Here is a 22,144-nt window from a genome sequence, read left to right on the forward strand (position 1 = left end):
AGAATTAACTGGGAAAAAATTGGAGGACAACAGATGTTCAGATGACGAAATCTACTGCGATTTCACCAGAATTCATTACTGTTGGGAATTAAAAAAGATTATAAAAGAATTTATTCACGGAAATTGAATATTTTATCCATACCTATGTGTTCATATATGTATAATCACCTGCAACAAAGAACCAATGTTTCTTCGTTAACTTTGAATGAGTTAAAAATAGTAACGTGGTGGACCAGACCTCCATGAAAGTCTCCAAATTACACACTTTGGCTTTAATTTATTTTGCAGAGTATCTTCTTCATCTATTTATTTTTTATCTGAAAAATTGCAACGTGTGTTTATTTAGTTTGACTAACATCTAAAAAATAAAAGTACCATTTACTGTCACACAAAAAAATAAACAGGAAATATGAACATTTCTTTTAAAAAAGTGACTCAGGACTATTTAATATTCTGCAGATAGATTTGTGGTGAGGAAGTCGTTTTCCTCGCTTTGTATCTATCTATCACGTTGATCCACCAACTCCTCCACTCATCAGTGTGTCAGAGCCACGTGAAGACTTTATCAGCCCAGTGATTAATGAGTCACTGTAGGAAATGAGCGGGAAAACCATCAAAGAAATGAACTGTTGGTCGGTTTAGTTTAATAAACGATTCGTTGCAAACTTGAATTAGGATTACACAGTAGAGTCAGTGTTGTTATAAGACTGAAACACCAAGTGTCTGGTCTCTTATACCAAGCAAAAGTCGAGTTGTCGTTTCCATCCTGTGGCTCAAGAATTCATTTTTAAGTTCCATAAAAAAAACACTACACTCGTTTTTTCCCCGTTCCGCCTGGATTTTGCAGATTTCAAAAGAAGTTCACTGACCGTTGTCCACCACAACCAAAGCCTCCGTCTCACCCACAACTGCACAGACGACCAATTTTTAAAGAGCTTCATTGCACTTTAGAGATTTTTTTTTCATCTTTTCTTGTGATAAAAGCTTCAGTCCCGTCTCTTAATTCCAGACGGCTTAGTGGATTTCAGGGTTTCTAAATCATGTCTTATTAAACACTGCGGTCACAGATTTAGATAATATGACTTATTAAAGAAACTTGAATGTGTCTTAGCGCAGCGTGTGACTGTATTTCTGACAAAATATTTACTGGATGAAACATTTTTTGGGGAATTTCTTAAATGAAAACACACGGTGTGGCGTGGCCTCAGACTTTTGCACCCCACAGTAGACGGCACTAATTTAATCAACACCGACTTCATTTGAAGTCTTAACACCAGAAAAATTCCTAATGAGGTCGAGCAGGTTGGATACTTTTAAGTGCCTTCATTTGAAAATCACAAATTCACCACGCACACGAGGCCCGTTGTGTCGAACGGAGAACTTTTTGTTAATTTAATTCGAACCTTCAGGGGAATCAAATATGCAGCGGGGTCACAAATGAAACCGGTTCCTGTGCAGAATGCTGAATTTGCTGGAAAGTTAAAATGCTGCGCAGCCGTTTAGTTCTTTTTTTTTTTACTTGAGTTTGAGCAACAGAGTAAACAAAACATCAACATTAAATAAACGGCCAATTAAAATACATTAGAGATGATGTGCATTTATTTAATCTCCAATTTTTTTTTTCCATTTGTGAATTTGCTTGCCAAAACTAAACACGTACACCACCCGTGGTAAACAAAAGCCAGATGCTACAGACCTAAGCGGTTCTTGTGGATGCTTGTTTTGGCAAACGTCCGGCGGTTGTGTGGTACGAGCGCTGCATGAAAATGTCCGTGTCTGGTGGCGGCTGTCAATGTCCATTTCACCCGCTCAGCTTTCGTCCGCCTCCAGGTTAATGTTGTTACCGAACTTGGCGTAGAGCTGGACCTTCAGGTCACCCAGCACTTGCTGTATCGCTGACACTTGGTCCTCGAGGCCTCTGACCTCCCGCTCCAGTGCTTCCTGTTTACAGAAGATGGAAACTCAAATTAAATGACGAGGGTTAAGAGATGTACATGAAGCAGTTTTTCTTTTGTAGTTGTGTCATGAGAAAACATTCTAAAAGCAGGAGGAGAAAACGGAGTATAAATGTGCATGAGATTATAATCAGCAGATATGAGTTTTCATCACATTTTGCATTCGCCGAGTGCGGCACGCTGCTCGACATCAATCAGCGCGGGGCCTGTGCGAATGTGCTGTTGTTGTGCGACGATGAAGGTGTACACACAAGGACAAACGGGGACTCGCTCACAGTGACAGGAGGGAGGACGAGGCCCTAATCTGAAACCCCTCTCATCCATTGCCTGCCCTCTCCTGCATTTTGGCTTCCATGGAGCGCTGACGGCTGACGCTGGCCAGCTCTTCTCCCACAGGTGCACGGAGGAGGATCTCAAGCGCTCCTTTGTGAAAAAATGCCATCTAGCCAAACAACATCCTCTGACACGGAGGCTTGGGTCGGCCCGGGGGAGCCGAGTTGATCTATTCTGTTCCAATTTTATGCTCTATTCAATCTCACCCGCACGTACTCCTACAAGGAATTTTGTGAAATACACTTATTTGCTTTCTAGTCGCAAGGTAGATGAGAAGATGGTTCTCTCGAGCTCTCTCGTGTCTGGATTCTTGTTGTGGTTAATGGAGAGGATTCCGGAATAAATTAGCATTTTTCATAAAGCGGTGAACGATTCATTTAAAACCTGTTCATGGGCACATTTGTACTGATTCTGCTTCCATCAGTTAATACAGTCTGATAATGAGTTGAGCCAACAGTACACATCTAGAAATACTGGAACATCTATAACCTTTGATTTATGTTTGCTAACAGAAATCCAAGGCTATAGACATAAATCTATCGAACTCTCTTGTAATATTAACTTACATCTGTACCTGATAAAAGAGCCACACTGGAATCAAAGATTTAAAAACAAAAACAAAAAGTAAATCGAGATGTTTAGGTGATGTTTTAAAAGTGCTATGCATCTTTTTGGACTGAAAACAAGGAGGAGAAAGTTGTGAGAGTTTTTTTTAACATTTACTGTTAAAGTTGTTTAACAAACGAAAAGTGCAAAAGTAAGATATGTCATAGAGGCATGTGTATCAATCTGTGATAGTGTAAATCATATTACAAAATACACTAATTTGTAAAAAAAAAACAACAATCCAGTAACAGTGTGCGTGTGCATGAACATGTTCTACAATGTCTTAACAGAAAATTCCAAATGTGAATGAATACTAGACATGAACACTTCTGACAGACAATTTCTGTTTCCCACTTTAGCAGCATGTTGTTTAGTAAGTCCACAGAGTCTAGTTTGGATGTTGGATATTCCTGCAGGAAGTCGGGAGATAGACACAGTAGGTAAAAAAGTGACTGGAGAATACAGGCAAAATGTATTTTATAATGCTTAAGATGCATGAAGCACGTGAATCTCCACCTTTCTTTCATAGCCTATTGGGGCTGAAATGTCTTTCAGATTAAAAAACAACAGTGACTCGTCTGAACAATGGCGATTTAGCAGCGTAAAAACATCACATGAATTTCTTTAAAAGATTTGGTTGAGAGAACATTCCTTTACATTTCAGGCTTCAATTATGTGGAGACATGTCTTAAACTTTGGTTTGTTGTTTCACAATTTAGGCTTAAGAGTAAAGTCGTAATTAGTCAATGTTTTTTTTCTTTTCTTTTCTATATTTTACTCCAGAGGAAGGAATCTGTGCAAAATAACTTAACAGACAACATATAGCTTGGCTCTTTTTCCAAACCAACTTATGTTATGAAAAGAGCTTCGTATTTGTATTCGGTACAAAAAACATATTTTAAATAAAAAGCGTTGAAAATATTTGCCACAAAGAAATGCCTCATTCTTTTTTACTTTAATCCATGATGATTTAAAGTTGCTTCAAAGCATTCAGATAAAAGAGTTTCCATTTCGCCAGGATGAGGGAAAAATACAGCTATGATCTGATATATAGTCGTATTAAATAAGATGAGATTAACATTTTTCTTTTAATAATATGGGAGTGAGCCAATTTTACTTTTGCTGTATTTCCTGTTATATTGGAAATATGGGGGGAAATGGCAGGCAGAGTCAGTAGCTTCCTTTAAATCACAGCCTTAAATTAAACATTTTTCATACCTCATTTCCTGATTGATTTTATGTGCTTGTATATTACTATTATTTTTACATGGTAAATTGTGTGAATCAATTCCCTTTAAATTATCTCCCACAGTCCTTTAAACTTAATAAATACTTGATCGATGGGGCCTTCAACCCATGATTACTACTCTAAAGAGATTTTTTTTTCCTCTCAATACTGAGAAACCAACCTTTGCAGTCTCCAGCATCTCTTGTGTCTCTTCCTGGGTGTGGCTGACGAAGACGTCACCGATTTGATAAGGGATCAATAGCGAGTCGTCGTCCAACATCATCAGGTCGTCGCTGGCGTCCTGTAAGTTCTGCAGTGATTTCTGCAGACAGACAGACGGACACATTAGCATTGCCATTACGGAGTCTCAATGACGGCTGTTCACAAATTCGCGTTAGCACTTCAGAGGCTGCAGTGCTCTTCAGACCACATTTAACTATGACTCATCTGAACAAACTGAGTTTCATAGGAACCAGTTAGTGTTGATTCAACTTCACGGTCACTTTGGAGGCTGTAATTTGCAGTACTGATTAATTATATCATTTTACACCGGGTGACGTTCCCTATATTATATACATCTAATTTACATCAGTGAGGTTAGACTATTAGACAAACCTTTCAGTGATGAAATAAGGTTTAACAGTACCATGGAATACAAAAAGAAAACAACCATGATCCACGCCTCTTAAGTTTACAGAACATTATAACCCTCGTGAAAACATGACTATTGTGTTAGACAGTTACTTCTAGCAACTGTGCTAAATAAAGTGGCAACTGAATGCAAGTGCTTCATCTAATATCAATCTGTTAAACAGTCGCATGATTGTATGAGGAGTATGAAGACAGAACAAAGTGTTATTACTTCCAAACTCCATTATGGTTATCAAACGTTTTCACGTCAGGCGGCGGCGGCGGCGGCGGCGGCGCTCACCTTCTTTGCCTCTATTTCACTTTTCAGTTCCGTCATCCGACTCGTGTTCCTGGCGAATTTATTGATCTTCTGCTGGTCATCGAATGTGACATTCACATCTTCCACCGCCTGCAAAACGAGAGGGAAATGAGTGCTCTGACCCGTCACTCAAATAAAAGTACAAATACCACAATGTAAAAAAGCATCTACCATTTCCAACGAGGAGTCCAACATTAAATATATCTATGCGCTATGAGCAGAATGTCTGTCGACGGTCGTATAATGCATCATGTTTATTGTGCTTTTAGTAACCGTGGAGCACAGGTGAAAAAATAGGAACGTTAATTATAAGAACTGTAAAACAGTACCTCAGCAGTGGGGGAGATAGTATTCAAGAGGATTTACAGTAAGATGAGTGCGAGCACAGTGTAAATACAATGTCACTACGTGCCAAGACACAAACTAACACGTCGTGAGTCACTGGTGACTGAGCTCATCAAACAAATGCAGTTTGGTTTAGTTTGTGTTTAAAGGAAAACGCCTCCTTTTTTTTGACATGCAGTGGAAGTATTGAGTATCAATACCTGGAGCTACTCTGGTGTTCCTCACATTTCCACTCGAGTGGTTTCACTTGGGTAAATATGTTCAGTGACTCTCCACCTCTGGATATCACGTAAATGCATTGTTTACGTCCGTGCTATCAAGCTAAACGAGTCAAGCTAATGGCCAATGGTCTGACCAATGCGGCTAACGCTAGCTAGCTAGCAAGAGGAGTCCCGTTAGCTAGCTGCACGGCCCCCCGTTCAGGTATTACCCGCCACCGTCATCATCGTTATTGATATTATCATTATTAATATTATGATTAATAGCATGGCGAACTCTTAGTAAGCACGGACAGCTAACTGCGGGACGAATCCAGCTAGCGCGTTAGCTTCCGAGCTAACCGCTTAACGGTGGATGCTATCGATGAAGCGGAGCCGCACGCGGGTGCGCCGGGCTTCACCTGACACCGGACACCGGCGATGTTTTCTTCCTACAAAACAGTGACGCGCGCGTTTGTTTGCAACCGCAGACTCGAACGTGACGGAACGCGTCGAGCAGCAGAAGCAGTGATTTGATTTTAGATGCGTGTTTTTTTTTTTTAACTTACGACGGGTCCCTTCACTGCGACTGACATCTTGGCTTCTTCGACACGCACGAACGGGGCAGCACCGAGCGCCACCGTGTCGTTATACCGCCACCTAGCGGGGCGGGAGCTCTGGCGTGTTACAGTGAAACTGTCCACATTACGACGATTCATTGTGTCAGTTCTATCCATTCAATAGGATCTTATTGTTTCCCCTCATTGCAGCTGCTGTTGAAATATTTAAGATTTCACATAGGGTGGCCCTCAACTCAAAGCTGAACGCTCACTGAGCAAAGAGGTTTTTTTATCAATTTCACCATAAAGTGACAACTCAGCCAGTTTGGTTGGCAGTAATCATTTATCAGCTCAAGAAATAAATGTGCACACTTGCTTGGAATAGAAAAGACATGTTGTTATACCAACCGGAACTGCCGCTCTGTAAATATTCCTACGGCAAACAGTACTGCACCCAAGTTCAAATATTTACCGAATACATCTGCACAGCGAAAAAGCAAAATGTAGCCAGGCCGCAGTAAATAAATCTAATGAAGGGCACCGCATTAAAGACAGGTTAGTGCTGCTACACCGTATGGGCCGCACGCGGCGTCGTGAAGACTCATACTGCGTTGACCTGAGCTGATGTGTAGCTTCTTCCAAGTAAAATCAATGGACGTTTTGTCAGTGCCGTGCCTGCTAATAAAAGCAGTAGGCTGTTGTGCGTTGGTACACCATGAAGAGTTTGCTTGAGGTCTCTCAGCTGCGGGCACTGCACGCAGTCCGATGTGCATAATCCAAACAGGGCAATCCAACTCCCACCTCGATATGCAAGCTATAGGCTGCACAATTGGAGCACTGTGTCCGAGGATTCCAAGCCTCGTCATAATAAAGTCAATAAATGCAGCAGAGTAAAACACAGATGGGCATCTTTGTGGTTTGGTTGATTTGAACAGACGGGCTTGGATTCTTCAGGGGTGGTGGGGAGCGAAAGGGGGGGGAGGAAACACGGGGGTTGAGCAGCTTCAATCTGCCTGGATCTTTGCACATTTACTCACAAAAGTGACAAACAAAACACGAAGACGAAGGATCATAAAAGGAGGAAGGAATCGAACGATGAGCCACTGTCAGCTTGTCTTTGATGACTGCATTCCTTCCGTGTGGATTGATGCATTGACAGGGTCTCAAAGGCATTTAAATGTGACTATGTGGAGGCTTTTGTAGACAGATGATATCATTAAAGACCCCTTTGTCTGTCTTGATTAACTGTGATAATAAAGCAGATTCTTGCTCTTTGCGAAATCAAAAAAAGCTTTTTGTTCCTTTTATCATTTAACATCAAAATAGTACAGTAGGTGTTTTTAAGGCACTTTTCTCTTGCACTATTATCAACAAACTGAGGACTATAATGACCTCAAATATAAAATGCTACATATAATAACACGGTTAAAGGAACAGGGTTGTATCAGGCATATTTATTTGCGTTTTGGCCTCGTGGACACGGGCCAGACCAATATCCTTAACACACATCCTGCTGCATCCAGCTACATTCGTCAACAGAGCGGTGATGCGGCGCCTCATCACACTGCGCTTGATCAGAGCTTAACTTCATCATGATCTAGTCGGGCTATTTTCTGACAATTCACAGAGAGATTACCGTGACCTAATCATGTGCTTTAACCAAAGAGCACCAACCATCCAAAAACAGCCCCACCCATTTTAAAGCACACATAAAATACCATGTTAACAGTACCTTATATACACAGTCGGGCAGGAGCAACTCTCTGACAGAGCCACTGACATTTTTTAAAACAGGATATCCCTTGCTGACCTGCAGAGGTGTAATAAGGTAAGACTTTTTTAACCAAAATGTGAAGGGGAATGCAAATCACATTGTTGCATAAATACTTAGCCAAAGTCACATAGAGGTTAGTGGTGATTTGTTTAATATCTTCACTTGTCAATGCAATGCAACAAAGCATTTTTTTTGCAATTTTTTCTCTATTGTTTCAGTTGAATTTGAGCTGAACTGGGATCAAAAAAAAATGGGAAACGAGCATTCCAACCACAAAGAGCTGAGCCAGGTAAAATGATGCAAATTTCAAAACAAGCCTGTAATGTTATATCTGGATTATGTGTAACTTTGCTGCCTCTAAATTAGTGGTAAGACACACATGGAAAAAAGGAAATGTTAGTTAATCCCCCCCCCAAACATATTATTATATATAAATAATTAAATATATACAAATATTGCTGGATTGTTCAGTTGTCCGTTTAAAGTCCAATCCAATGTTTCTCTTGAAATGAAAACCTGAAAATGTGCATGGGTCAATATTAATTTTTTTGTTTATTGTTTTCTTCGTAGAATGGAAAAGCGAGAGAGAAGAGTCGGAAGATATCGGTGAATGGCGTCACTGCGAACATCAAATTTAATGGAGTGGGGAATGATGGTGAGGGATATTTTCTTTCTTTACTTGTTAAATTAAATAAAAGAAAAGTAATAAATGACAATGTGTAATCTATACATGATATATAAATGCAGACACCATTAACGGGTGTCCCTATAAAACTCCTTTCTTAAACTTTTGAGTATCTAATGATGAGAAAACAGGATTCACTGTCCAATATTCAGTTTGATTGTTTCTTGCCAAATGGGAAAATAAATATATCTTATCAGTGTGTGATGGATGAAAATCAGACAATCTGTCACATGTCCATGTTGTATTAGTCCCTCCGGACTCTCATAATGCTCTGCAAACACAGTGACTCCCAGCTGGATTGTAGCTTCAGGTTTCCAATGTAGGCGTTGTCTCAAGACACCGACAAGAAGCAACTAATGACCTGTCATGTGGTTAGTGTTGCTGCAGTGACAATAACGCCGTAACCTTCCCACACCACTTCAGTTTGTCTAAGGGCTCATGTTGAAGCCGGACACAAAGATGTTACTTTCTCAAATTGACCAGCCCATGTTTACTCCACGGAGCATTGCACAAGTAAATATGATACACGACTTAAATGTTGCATATGCAGAGTTTATTAGATGTATTCAGTAATAAAAACTTGGGACTAGTCTTGCATGAGTTACTTTTTGAATAAGATTATTGCAGCAAAGACTTGAAATTATAGAAATCAGAACGTATTTAAAGTGGCGACCAATAACATTTTGACATTGTAAAGAACATATGTGCATATAAAATTTGACTTACTGTATTATTAAAAAGAAATAACATTACTAGCACTTCATTTTTAGCCCCATGTTGAAAGAGTTGTCAGTCAATTTAGCGATGGCAGGTCCAATCCTACATTTTGAAATTTGGTGCTTGATCACATTTTGATCACAAATTCTTCTTCTTCTTCTTGTTTTGCAGTCGACGGTGAGACCGTTGTCCACCAAAATGGCGAGCCCTTCTCTCTGATCCTGGCCACAGAATCACCTGAGCCTGACTTTGTGATAGTCGAATCGGACTGTCAGCCCGCTGAGGCCGAGGTTATTTCTGAAGTCTCCGAAGCCATCGTGCACATGGCGAAGCTCAAGAAGGGTAGATCGGAAAAAGTTTCCCTCCTTGACAAAATGTTCAAAAAGAAAGCAGAACCTCCAGTTGATGTAGAGAGTGTTCAACAAGCGGAAACGTCAAATGAAGATCAAACGGATGTAAGTCCTCCTGCCGCTGAACCACAGCCGGTGAGTAGTTCTTCTGTGTTTATTTGAAAGTTGATATTCTCGACATCTTTACTGTCAACTGTTCCCATGAAAAGCCCAAACCAACAATGAACTCTTTCCAGTTAGTATTGCCTGTGCAGCTAAACCATGACATACAGTGTCTTCTTCCTCTTTACCATAGAGCTCCATTATAATAAAATCTTTTAAAGAGCCCACTGGGTGACGTACTCTGTCTTTACAATGGATTGACATGGACACCGTCGTATATTTGGAGTCAGTCCTTGAAACAGATGTGTGTTAATCTGCAACTGAATCTAATCAGTTTCCTCCTGTTTGAGTAACTTGCAAGATAGAGTGCTCAACTGTTTTAGATATTTTAAAAAAGGACTGCACTTTTGTATTTGTTCCATAATTTTATGATTACCTTTTCAGTAAGAGAATTTTTTTTTTCAATCTTTTCATTGGATTTGTTGACTAAAACAGAATATAGACAAAAACGAGCCTTACCCTTTATTTCTTTGAACTAATCTCCCAAACAATCTAAACTAACCAAATTGCTTGAGATTAATAATCATTTTCATAATTTCACTTCTAACAGTAATAACGCGTAAAACATACTTCAAAAAGAAAAAATTTAAATAACATATCCATCACTGAGAGACGCACAAAAATTGAAACGTCTTCAAAAATAATGCAATACGCCATCCCTGCAATAAATATATTCAGCACTATCTTGACTAGTGTGTTTATGTTTTGAAGCTTTGGTGGTTTTGTATTGGGTAACATTATACCTAGAGATAGTTATGATTTGATATCATTCATATTTTTACAGTGCATACTGTATATGAAATGCAATACAGCAACATCCCGTGACACAACATCCTTTGATTTTAATCAACATCTCACTGACGCAGTTTCAACAACAATTTAGGACAGTATATACACAGTGTTATCAAGAACACGGTTGTTATTTGTGTCCCGGAAGCAAAAACCAAATGTTTTTTTATCTAAACATGAATGTTGATTTTCACGATAAAGGAGTGGAACCCAAGTGGAGAGGAAGCTGCCTCAATGATCGTCATCGAGCACCAAGAGGAGGTCGAACAAAGAGCGGACACGTCAACGCAAACGGACAGAAAAACTGAAGCCGATATTTCAACACAAACTGGTGACGATGGCGATGCAGCTGTCAATCCTGAAGGCCCAGTGGAAAAGGAAGTTGTGATGGAGACAGCCACAACTGACGATTCGCTGGATAAATCTGATGTTATAATTGCTGAGGAGGCTGTAGAGGACACTGCAAATGAGGAACCCTCAGACTATCAGACAGCTGGCATCATGAATCAAAATGTGGTCGTATTGGTGAAGGATGTGTACGAGAGCATGGTGTTCAGAGCGGAGCGGGTGGAGGTTAATGATAATTTTGAAATTAGCCACTGCAATCCCGGGGAAGAGAGTATTAATGGACCCGAGTTAACAGAGCCAGAAATTCCTGCAGAACCAGAATCCAACCCAAACAAATCCATTATAGAAGGGGACATGTTTGAAGAGGAAACAGAGTCATTGGAGATCTCTTCCAGCCTTCCTAAAGTGGTGGCAGATTGTATTGAGCTTGTTTTTGCTCCTGTTTCTGAATCCGCCGACTACACTGCTGGAGACACGTCCGAGCCAACAGAAGATGAAGTAATTGCTGCAGACAATGGTGAAGAAGCTGGAGACATGTCAGCAAATGCGGCAGTGATTGAAACCACTGAACCTGAGCCTAATGTCATCACTCCTGAAGCTGGGGATGTTCCTTCCCTAGACGAAGAGTCAGTGACTCTGGTGATGGAAACAATTTCTGAGGTGGCTCATGAAGAGCCATATCCTTCACCTGCAAACCAAGACACTTATGTAGAGGAACATCCTGAGGTTGCCACTAATGATGCTGTTGTAGTTGGCGATGCACCAGAAATAAGTGAACAAGACAAACTCAGCCCTGTGATTGACAATGAGCCATCAGAGACGTGTGATAGCTGCCCAGAGGAAGAGACGATCATTGTGGAGGTATCTTCCAATGAGCTTATCACCCCTGAGGAATGTACTGAAGATGCTCCTGATGATGAAGTGAAGTCTGAGTCAACTCTTGAAGTCATCAGTTCAGATGAGAACATTGAGATTGGTGAAGAAGCGATATCTGACGTGGGACCAGAAACAGCTGAAGAATCAGAACCAAGTCTTGCTGTTGTCAGCGAAGGAGATGAGGTGATACCAGAGACAGCGATTGATGTCCTCGCTCAAGTATTTGAATCCATTGAATCACGTCCTCGGGAGACTGCAGCAGATAATGACAGCCCTCTGGAAGAAGAGGTAATCACTGCAACAGTTTTTGTGCCCCTCTTTGGGAAACAAGAAGTAAGCCTCACAGTTCCAGAAGAGCCTGTGGAAGAGACAATCATCCCATCTAAAGATGAGGCAGTTACTGGAGAGTTGAATGAAGACGCTATAGAGGCTTTATCAAATGAATGGGATGGTGTGCCAGTTTGTCTTGAGGAAGATACCGCTGTTCGAGAATCATCCACTGAAGGAAAGGTCACAGAAGAAAATCCAAGCCCTTGTGAGGAAGATGAAACCATTAAGGTGTTAGAGAACACAGTAGAATCAGTCATTGAGGCTAGTTTAGAGAAGCTTGAATTCACTGAAAACATAGTTGAGGAACCTGAAAATTTGCAAATTGATGTGCCACCAGTGAAAATCACAGAAGAGTCTGAGCCTTGCCTCTTAGTCCAAGGGGAGGAGGAGAACATTTCCCCAGCTGAAGCTCTGTTGGAAGATCCTGATGAAGATGCTTCACCTGTGGTTGAGATGGAGGTCTTGGAATCTGTTGAATTATCTGATTCTGACCCTGCTAATTCAGAAGAGCCAGTGGAGGAGATTGAAGCACAACCAAAATCCGAAGTGCTAGTGGTAATCCTTGAGCCATCTGCAGATGAAATTATAGAAGAGATCATATGTGAAGACAATTCTGGTGATGTTCCAGTTGAGGAGAACTCTCAAATTGAAATGCCAGAAGAGCATGTAGCAAAGTGCGCTGGGGCCATTTTGGAGACTATCCGAGAAGAACTGATTTCAGAAGAAGCTGGATGTAACCTTGTGACTTCGGAGGAGGTAGCACCAGAATTCACAGCAGAGGAGCAGACTGCTTTAGCTTTGGTTGATGTGGAAGTCTTGGAAGCTGTCGAATCAACTGATACTGATGCTTCTGATTCCGAAGAGCCGTGGGAGGAGAGTGAGCCACAACCAACATCCGAAGTACTGGTGGCAATCCTTGAGACAACTGAAGATGAAGGTGCAAAGAAGATTCTACGTGAAGAAGATAAAACTGGTGATGTTCCAGTTGAAAAGAACTCCACAATTGAAATGCCAGACGAGCCCATGGCAAAGTACGTTGAGGCCATTTTGGAGACTATTCCAGAGGAACTCATTGCCGAAGAAGTTGAATGCGACCATGTGTCTTCAGAGGAGGTAGCACCACAGGTCACAGCAGAGGACCAGACTGCTTCACCTACAGTAGATGTGGAAGTCATGGAAGCTGTTGATTCAACTGTTACCGATGCTGCTAAATCTGAAGAGCCGGAGGAGGAGAGTGAGTCACAACCAAAATCCGAAGTACTCGTGGCAATCCTGGAGACAACTGAAGATGAAGGCTCTAAAGAGATTCTATGTGAAAAAGACAATTCTGGTGATGTTCCAGTTGAGGAGAACTCCAGAGATGAGCCCGTGGCAGAGTGCGTTGAGGCCGTTCTCGAGGCTATAGTAGAAGAAGTCATTGCAGAAGAAGCTGAATGTGACCACGTAACTTCACAAGGGGTAGCACCGAAGGTCTCAGCAGTCACTAATATGGACATGGAAGCTTTATGTCACAGGTTGAAGTCAGTTTGTACATCAACTGTTGAAGAATCATTGTACAGGGTTGGTGGTTTAGAAATATTTTCACTTGGACACAGTATTACTGTTACGATTAATGTGGCTCCAAAGACAGGGCAGCAATAACATTTTGAAGGAATTTCAGAAGGAGTTTTCATTTTGAAAAATATTGGTCTGCCCCTCATTAGGACATTGTGTGTTTTATGGTATGTTGTCGCCATTACAACTTTATTGTAAAATTATATTTTTTTGCTTTATGATAATGCAAACTGCCTCTTTTTGTATATATATATATCATCAACACAAAGTTCTCATTGTAAAGAACTGACACATTTTCCAATAAAATGAAAAAATGAAAAATTCTGTTCAGTCATGCTTTTTCTTAATGATTAATTGCATTGTCTTGTAATAATGACAAATAATACTTCCTTATATGAATTTATATTAAATCCAAACAATAACAAAATAGATTCCAACCTAAAACAAACTAAATCCATAAATCTGGATCAGGTCAGTTCTATACTTTTAAAGTTACGACACAGCAAGGTATTGGAGCTTTCTGACATTTCTCTGGACATAACTCTCACACATTGTTGAATATCAATGAGTGAGGGGTGGGACACACACATTAATAAAAGGGTGATTGTTGACAATGCCCCGAGTAGGCAGAGGCATGGCTGGAATTGTGCTCCCATCTCAATGCTGCGATTAAGACACTCACTGCTTGCATATCGGCTCTGCTGCTCTAACATAACTCTCAAAGGCCTATTCTTTGTGATGGTGTTTAGGAGACAGCTACAGCTAACCTAAAGCAAGAGTCAGACTCATTAACGGAGCCAGAAAGTGGTGTGACTCTAGAGCAAGAAAACGCTGCTGAAACTTTCAACGGGAACAGTGAACCTGAGGAAAACCAGGAGGAGAGTCACCCTGAAGATAATCCAGTTATGAACTTCTTCAAAACCCTAGTAAGTGACACCATTTTAAGAAATTGAGTGTTGTTTGTATGCTCTTGACGTTTGTAATTGCTTGTCATGTAAAATTAGACTGCCTGGGAAAAGTGAATTGTTGACTTGCTGTAATCTAAGTGGGGGGAAAAAAATCCAACCTGGTTATCTCCACCTATTACTGAAGGCAAACAGCTGCTCAAACAACAAAAATGAAAATTAATGTGTGCTCTAATTATTCTTCAAAGGTTTAAAGCCACTGAAGACGAGACGTTTTGCAAGTAGCCTGACAAAGTGGAGATCAGTGATGATAAATGACACAGTGAAGATGTTTAATTTTTACTGTGTTGTGGTATGTGAAGGGGGCAGTTTAAATGTATCCATAACACATTCTGCCACGATGACAGTTCCTTATGGAAAAAAGATATTACAACCAGCCATTGTATTCCTCTTCATCATGCTGCCTTTTGGATTCATGCCGTTTTAAAGAGTTACCATTGCCCTAGCCCCATGCTAATCAAGTCTTTGAACATGCGGGAATGTGGTGGCCTATTGTTCAGCCCATAGTGTGAGCTCACAAGGGAGGCCTGTGCGCCTGGAAGTTGAGATTTGTGAAGATAGAGCGAGGGCAGGCCTACGCCATCGCCAGAGCACAATGGCTGTCACAATGACAGCGCATGTACTGTATGTGCTCTGTCGGGGACCTCAGAGTGCTCCCTGTGTGCCTTAGTCGGGCCTCACCATAAGGGTTTTATGTCTGCATCCATAAAAAGGCTTCTGTTTTATCTAAATAATAATTTTTCTGTCCTTCTTACATCAACTGCATCCTCTGTTTCTAGACATTTCACACTGCAGCTTTACCGCCAGCTACATTTAATAAAAATACTGCTCCACGATACTTACACATTTAACATTTGAAGGTTAGGTGTTTTGTCTTCTTGCATTAAAGAAACCCCCAGACTGAAGACAGTTCAATTTCCTTCCCTTCTTGCACAGGTGACGCCCACTAAAACATCCAAAAAGGAATCGGCTACTCCCGAAGCCGCTAAAGATCAGGTGAACGGATGTTCATGAAGCATAACAATACACCAAATATTGCTCTCATTTCATTTGCTGTCATTGCTTTATTTATATTTCCAAAGCCGAATCGGCGAATTCGATGACGTGCGGTTTGATTATCGAGAACCGATTTGGGAAATGCAGGTGCAATTTGCAGTAACATTTCTGTTCTGCCTTTGACTTTATGGAGGATGTTTCTGACCAGCCTTTACAGAGACATCTACGAGAGCTTTTTGCAGATCTTTGTTGGCTTCAGTTTAACTTCACTCGCTAACTGCTTCCCTTTTCTGTTGCCAAATAGTCGCAGAAGGAGACCCAACCAGCGGCAACCACTACTGTGAGCACAAAAAAGGAATACATTCCCGATACATGCCTGGGTTCAGTTCAGCCTTCAGTTCCAGAAATGACACCTTATTTGCAAATTTGACTACTAATTAAAATACTAATTTCATTTTTAATAGCTAGAACTGGAAGTAACTCTTATTGCTGATACCGTAAGTTAAATAATGCTTCACCTAAAACTGCCATGAAATAAAATGCAAACGGGACAATTTCCTTCAGTTTTTCCTCGGCAAATCTTTCTTCTAACATCCTCTCTCCCTCTTGAATAGGCTGCACAAATATCTGAACCGCCTGCGGCACCCAAAGGAATGTCTATCCCACCACCTCCTCCCCCAGAGCCACCAAAGATGGAAATCAAAGGCGAACCAGCTGCCAAACCTGCAAAGCCCACACCAAAAGAAGAACCAAAGGCTGCTGCGAAGGAATCTGAGCCCTCCAAAGGGAAATCCGCCAAAGACACTCTGAGCAGTTTTTTCCGTCCAAAGGTAAATAAACTGAGCGCGAGATAACGTCCTTGTTTTAAGGGGGTGTTTCATGTAGGGCTTTCGGTGAGTTTTGTGTTCCTCAGGGTGTCAGGTTATAACGCAGTGTGAATACATGCTGTATATGTGAATTTGAGGTACTGCTTGGTGTCACGGCATCAAAAGGCAAAGGAGCCAAAGCCCCGTTCAAGACTGCAGCATGCAGCGGTACGGTAGATCGTCATTTTCTCAAACTGACCCCAGCTCGTCCTGCTACTAACTGCAACTGAACAAGCACTGATCCAGTCATGAACATCATCCAGGCGAATCTGGTTTTGTACCACAAACGAGACTCCCACTGCGGTTTCTACCACAGTCCATTCTTACTTCATGAAAAATCAAAAGTGCACCGGTGATTCATTAAATCAACACACACACAAAAATTGTTTCACATTTTGGGAAATGCCATTTTTTTATTGGATGAGAAGGTCGATGCCTCTCTCTCATGTCTGGGCTTGACGTTTGAAACTAAATCCAGGAGGCAGTTAGCTTAGCTTAGCACAAAGACTGGAAACAGGGGGAAACTCTTAGCCTAGCTGGCTCACTCATACCTGCCAGCACCTGTACAGCGACATCTCACAATATTGAAGGTTCATTTGCTCAGTCTGTATTAATATGACGATGGGCCTTTCTCATCTTACTCGTGTCAAATATAGATAAAAGTCAAACAGTTCCTTGTGGTTATCATTAACGGCCATGTTAACATATTTTTTTTTTTTTGAGGTTCTGGGGACGATCATTGCTTTTTACTAACTAACAACTCCCTCACTGTCCTGCAGACAATCAAGGAGGCACCGCCGCCAGCAGTACAAGTAGAGGTAAACCAAAGAGTGGGCTCTGTCTTCTCATCTGTATTCAGAGAATGTTGTATGAATTCATTCTGGTGTGTGTGTGTGTGTGTGTGTGTGTGTGAATCTACCTGCACTGGATTTCAAGTATCTCACCAGCAGATCCTGACACAAACTGATTCAGAATTATCACGGGCAACTACCGCCCAACGCCCAGTAGTAAATCACAGCATTTGAATTGAGTTCAAACCTGCATCGGTTCACATTAAACAAGCACTTTTACTCTGCAGGAGACACCTGTGGAGGCCCCAGAGCCGGTTGTAGAAGTCCAGGTAAATCCAAGAGGATATTCTCTAGACATTTGATCATCACTAAAATGCGTGGGTCTCTCTTTTTTATTTTTCATTTTTCACATGTTCTGATTCATTTGCATTTGGTCAGAGTGAAAATAAGGTTGAGCCTCAGGCGACGGCAGAGGAGGCGACGCGGCCGGTTGTAGAGGAGCAGGTAAATCAACAACGGGGAACAAATCATTCTGAATGGTCCTCACTCTGCGGGCACCTCTGACACGATGCTGTTACACAAATATCACATCCAACCAAAAATGATCTTCCATTCATTTTTTGGTTAAAAACATCAAACTTGGCCTTTGAAGTTTAAGAGAAAAAACCCAAACAGTTTTTAATGGGTTTGATAAACTTCTTTCTTTCATTTTATCACAGAGACATAGTGATCAGGACTCCACTTTCTGCATTTCACACAGCCGTTGAATTGATCGAGAAAAACCAATAACTTAACCTTCCTTGCAGATGGTAGACGGAGCACCAGAGCCGGTGCAAGACGCTGAGGTAAAATAAAACAGTTGGACATTTTGGGAGATATGCCCCGTTTTGCTTTTTGAACTCTAAAGCTTGTGTCCCCTTCGGACAGAGACACGAGTCTCTGTTTCCCCCTGCTTCCTGTCCTTATGCTAAGCTAGGCTAACCGGCAGCTGGTTGTACTCTATTGACAGGTGTGAGAGTGGCACCGACCTTTTTTTTTTTTTTTTTCTTACTCTTTGCAAGAAAGCAAATAAGAGTGTTCTCCCAAAATGTCAAAGTGTTCCTTTGAAGAAAGACAATCTCTTCGGTGGAGACTGAAACATCTCTGGGAAAAAAAGATATATCTTTTTTCGGTGCATGATGTTGTGGGGTTCTTTATTCCTACAGGGACTGGGTCTGACGCTATCTGACTTTCCTGCCTGCCCTCTGCTGTGATCTCGGATATTTTCCTCCCTTCCCACCTCTTCCCCCTTCCCCCCTGCAGGTGGCAGGTCCCCGCTCTCGCTCCGTCAGCCTCCGTGACGGCCGTGCCTTTGGATTGTCAATAGCTCATGATCTGTATTTTCCCCTCTGCCTCTTTGATCAAAGAAAGTGGATCCCTCAAAAACTGGCACCCTGGAGGCCGCGGCGAAGAAGCCCGAACCGCCGCCGCCTGTTCAGGAGGAGAAGAAGAAAACCGCCTCCAAATCCCCGTCCTTCCTTTCCTTCTTCAAACCCAAAGTAAGGGCCTGTTCATTTTTTCATAAGGCTTTTGAAATGTCTGAAAAGCTCCGAGGGTGAATCGTGCTGGGATTACTAAACAGACAAGACCGCACGACCACTAATGTCCAGGCAGCCTCCGCAAGTGGAGTTCGGCTCCTCTGGAGAACGACTGGAGTGGTGAACACGGTGAAATGACCTCTCCGGAAGAGACGTGCTACTAACAGAATGCTTTCTTTAATCACATCTGGTATTCAAACCTGCTGTATGTGAATCATGGCAACACGTCAGTGCGTCTGCGATCATCCCACGTGATGTTGCAGTCACTTAGACAGACTGGGTCCTGACAGCCCGTCGTAAAAATGTCACTTCAGACATCGCCTCAGAATCCCATCTGCGCCGAATGACTTCGCTTCACCAGATGTTTTTCGTCGCCCATCCGTCACCGTGTTGTCATTAAGTACCTCAAACATTATTTCAGGCTGCCGTACCCAAGAAGGCCGCCGCCGCCGCCGCCGCCGCCGCCGCCCCGGCAGCAGAGGCCCCTCAGACAGTCAAAGCCAACAAGGAGGAACCTAAAGCCGCGGCCAAGTCGTCCGAGGTGGTCGCAGACAACAAACAGGCTTCGCTGGCGCCCCAGGCCGGAGACGACGGCGCCAGTGTGCCCAGAAAACTGGAGAAGAGGAACTCCATCCACCTGTTCTTCAAAACCCTGGTGAGGAGAGGTGCACTTTCCTCTACCTTTCAGTGCAGCTCCGAGGCGGCAACGCTGCGCCTTTCTTCAAAAAACACACGACCGCTGTGCACGTGTCATCATGGGGGCGGATCCCGAACGCTGCCGTGCACCGGCACATGTCGCCACTTCATCCCCACAAGATGGCAGCAGCATCTCACACGGTCATTCGAGGTGCCGGAGTTGCGTTTTTCACGGCGCAGCATCTAGTGCATCAGGAACTGTTTTCGGTTTTTAATGCCTCACGGTTAATAAATCGGACTTTGTCCTGAGGCTGAGCTAATTGCACACTAAGCACACACGTTTCATTTCGCGCCGCATTGCAAGCGATTTAAAGTTCGGTGAGAGGATGAAGGGAGAAAGAAAGGGGGGAAGACAGCAAAGAAGTGAAGTTTTGAAATTGCTCGGGTTGACATAGATTTTTTTTAAAGACACCAGTTGTTGAGACTTCTTTTTAAAAAAATTTTTTATTTCTCTTTAAAAATTTCAGGGTCAGAAGCGTCATTCCACAGATGCCGGAGTCCAGACAGAGCCAGCCGCTGCAGCGGCAGCAGCAGAGAAGGCCAAATGAAGCAACACTGACGTTTCCTTGTACAGACAGTTTCTCTCTCTCTCTCTCAATCTTTATTCTCTCTCTCTCTCTGTCTGTCTCTCTCTCTCTCTCTCTCATCACCCCTTCAGCCCCCTTGTATGACTTTTAACTACATTCGTTTTTTTGTTACTTTGTAGAAGTCGCAGGATGTGAAAGGGAAGCTCGGTGGTTTTAAAGGACGCGTTAGAAAGAGTAACCAGCCGCAGGTATAGATTTAAAATGGGCAGAAAACATGTATGTATATAAATATATATATATTTTTTGGGTCACCCGAATGTCTCGACAAAGTGTCGCAGAGGGAGTCTTTCCTGCAAGACATTTAATGTGACTTCTCTGGGACCTTGCAAACTAAACACACTGGACTTATGCGAAACCTCAGTACCACCGCTTTGCTTTTAGCGATTAACACATACAAAAAAAACCATGTTGTCGTTTAGGTTCTGTTTTTAAAGTTGATAGCAGGAAAATCATACATGCAGAGGTTAATACCATGAGATTTATCTAGATGTATGTGACATTACAAATGACAGCTCCTAATGGAAATGATAACAACAATTGCACTTATAGATCTTTTTAACTCTACTTAAGCCACATGTACACTAAAGCACACACAGTATGATAATGGTCGTATTATTATTATTTGGGCCGTACGGGAAACCACAATCTTGAGTGTGTCTGTGGGGAGCTGATTTCAAGTGTTCGTGTTAACAAATGCATGCTGATGTGAAAATGTGTCCTTGTCCTTGTGATATCTTTCACAGACACTGTCGTCATAAATCAAAAGCCAGTTAGCTTTTTAATTGGATCGCAGCACTTTGTGTCATGTCATCTAAACGAAAGTCTCACGGCGTTCTGTCCAACGTGCAATTGATATGATGCTCTTGTTTGCCTATACGTGTGCGTGTATGTGTAACCTCAGTTATGTTGAAGACAATAAATATCATCTACGAAATTAATATGTGGCTGTTGCATCGACCGCGTAGGCATGTCGCTTTGCAAGTTCGGCGACTGAATGTGGCATTCCTTCACCGCCGACATCTGCATCATGTCAACACAATCACGATAAAGGGGCCCGCAAGCGCAAACAAATTCTGTGGTTTCTTTCTGCTCAGCCCTGGCTCTGTATATTGAAAATCAAAAAAAAAAATGGTGCAGACCGCACCACACAGTGAACATCACTCCCCGACCCTCCAAACTCCGTTAAATGACATCGCTGATCGCCATCTCCATGAGGTGACATGTTAACTGTGCACAAGTAACTCACACAGCCCCACTTCCAAATCACTGAACTGTCCCTTTAAGAGATGTGCTAGCGACAGATGCTGCGACCCAGAGGTTTTGGCCTCGTGGTTAGCACGCCGGCCTCCCACACCCGAAGGTGGTGGCTGGAGCCCCGACCAGGGCGGTCAGGACATCAACAACAGACAATCTGTCTCCAAAATCGCTTCACTGCCCCTTTAAAGCTAGCAAGGTGTAACACGCCCATGCTGCAAGCCGTACTCTTCTGCACGTCCACTTGTGTCAGACAAGTTACCTTGACAGGTACGATCAGAAAGAGAGACAAAAAGAAAACTGACCTCAGTGCTGGTCATTATTTGTGCCTTTCTTTTCTTTTTTACAGTCAGTCAGACTCACTTAAGAGATACGAGATGTAAAACAAGACCTAAGCACTTGTATATTCCAGACAAAGCAGGGCCCCTCAAATCTCATTTGAACTTTTTATGAAGTCATTTCAGTGAGTGAGTGACGGCACAGCGTGCAGCCATTCGGAGGGATGCGTTTCAGATAGCGACGTCTGAGATCCACGGTGAGGTGATGAGTCGCGGCGCCCCGGAGGCATAACTCAGACTGCTGCTTTGTTATCGATGAGACACACTCGTCTCGTATTACCCCTCTTTAAGAGGTGCGATCAAAGAAATTGCCGCG

At 42.3% G+C, this 22,144-nt stretch overlaps 2 protein-coding genes across 7 annotated transcripts; one reads left to right on the forward strand and one right to left on the reverse strand.

Moving 5' to 3' along the window:
* Positions 1-1,363: 1,363 nt before the first annotated feature.
* pfdn4 (prefoldin subunit 4) lies at positions 1,364-6,368 on the reverse strand. Its single transcript, XM_035645695.2, has 4 exons — positions 6,183-6,368; positions 5,054-5,161; positions 4,304-4,444; positions 1,364-1,941 (listed from the first exon to the last, which is right to left on the reverse strand). Exons 1-4 carry the CDS (start codon positions 6,348-6,350, stop codon positions 1,810-1,812), a joined length of 549 nt encoding a protein of 182 aa, XP_035501588.2. The 5' UTR covers positions 6,351-6,368; the 3' UTR covers positions 1,364-1,809.
* Positions 6,369-7,743: 1,375 nt separating this feature from the next.
* On the forward strand, positions 7,744-21,174 carry bcas1 (brain enriched myelin associated protein 1). 6 transcript variants are annotated; one of them, XM_035645979.2, is made up of 16 exons: positions 7,749-8,001; positions 8,166-8,236; positions 8,518-8,602; positions 9,521-9,834; positions 14,508-14,684; positions 15,660-15,719; positions 16,024-16,059; positions 16,184-16,216; positions 16,334-16,549; positions 17,365-17,403; positions 17,664-17,705; positions 17,815-17,880; positions 18,183-18,221; positions 18,783-18,914; positions 19,375-19,608; positions 20,117-21,174. In XM_035645979.2, the coding sequence occupies exons 2-16, from the start codon at positions 8,198-8,200 to the stop codon at positions 20,195-20,197; spliced, it is 1,593 nt and encodes a 530-aa protein (XP_035501872.2). In that variant the 5' UTR covers positions 7,749-8,001; positions 8,166-8,197; the 3' UTR covers positions 20,198-21,174. The 6 variants fall into 6 exon arrangements, with proteins under 6 accessions (XP_035501874.2, XP_035501872.2, XP_035501876.2 ...); XM_035645981.2 differs by lacking the exon at positions 18,183-18,221 and having other exon boundaries at positions 7,744-8,001; XM_035645980.2 differs by lacking the exon at positions 16,184-16,216 and having other exon boundaries at positions 7,757-8,001.
* Positions 21,175-22,144: the final 970 nt, after the last annotated feature.

The sequence above is a fragment of the Scophthalmus maximus genome, chromosome 3 (genome assembly GCF_022379125.1).
Source record: "Scophthalmus maximus strain ysfricsl-2021 chromosome 3, ASM2237912v1, whole genome shotgun sequence".
NCBI lineage: Eukaryota > Metazoa > Chordata > Actinopteri > Pleuronectiformes > Scophthalmidae > Scophthalmus > Scophthalmus maximus.

What these genes read in the sequence shown, in the direction of transcription:
- pfdn4 (XM_035645695.2), bottom strand. Translation starts at nt 6,350, where the DNA reads ATGGATAGAACTGACACAATGAATCGTCGTAATGTGGACAGTTTCACT. An exon ending in GTGAAATAGAGGCAAAGAAG is followed by an intron (nt 4,445 to 5,053) that starts GTGAGCGCCGCC and finishes GTCTGTCTGCAG; the next exon opens with AAATCACTGCAGAACTTACA. An exon ending in AGATGCTGGAGACTGCAAAG is followed by an intron (nt 1,942 to 4,303) that starts GTTGGTTTCTCA and finishes TTCTGTAAACAG; the next exon opens with GAAGCACTGGAGCGGGAGGT.
- bcas1 (XM_035645979.2), top strand. Translation starts at nt 8,198, where the DNA reads ATGGGAAACGAGCATTCCAACCACAAAGAGCTGAGCCAG. An exon ending in TAACTCTTATTGCTGATACC is followed by an intron (nt 16,217 to 16,333) that starts GTAAGTTAAATA and finishes CCTCTTGAATAG; the next exon opens with GCTGCACAAATATCTGAACC. An exon ending in GCAGTTTTTTCCGTCCAAAG is followed by an intron (nt 16,550 to 17,364) that starts GTAAATAAACTG and finishes ACTGTCCTGCAG; the next exon opens with ACAATCAAGGAGGCACCGCC.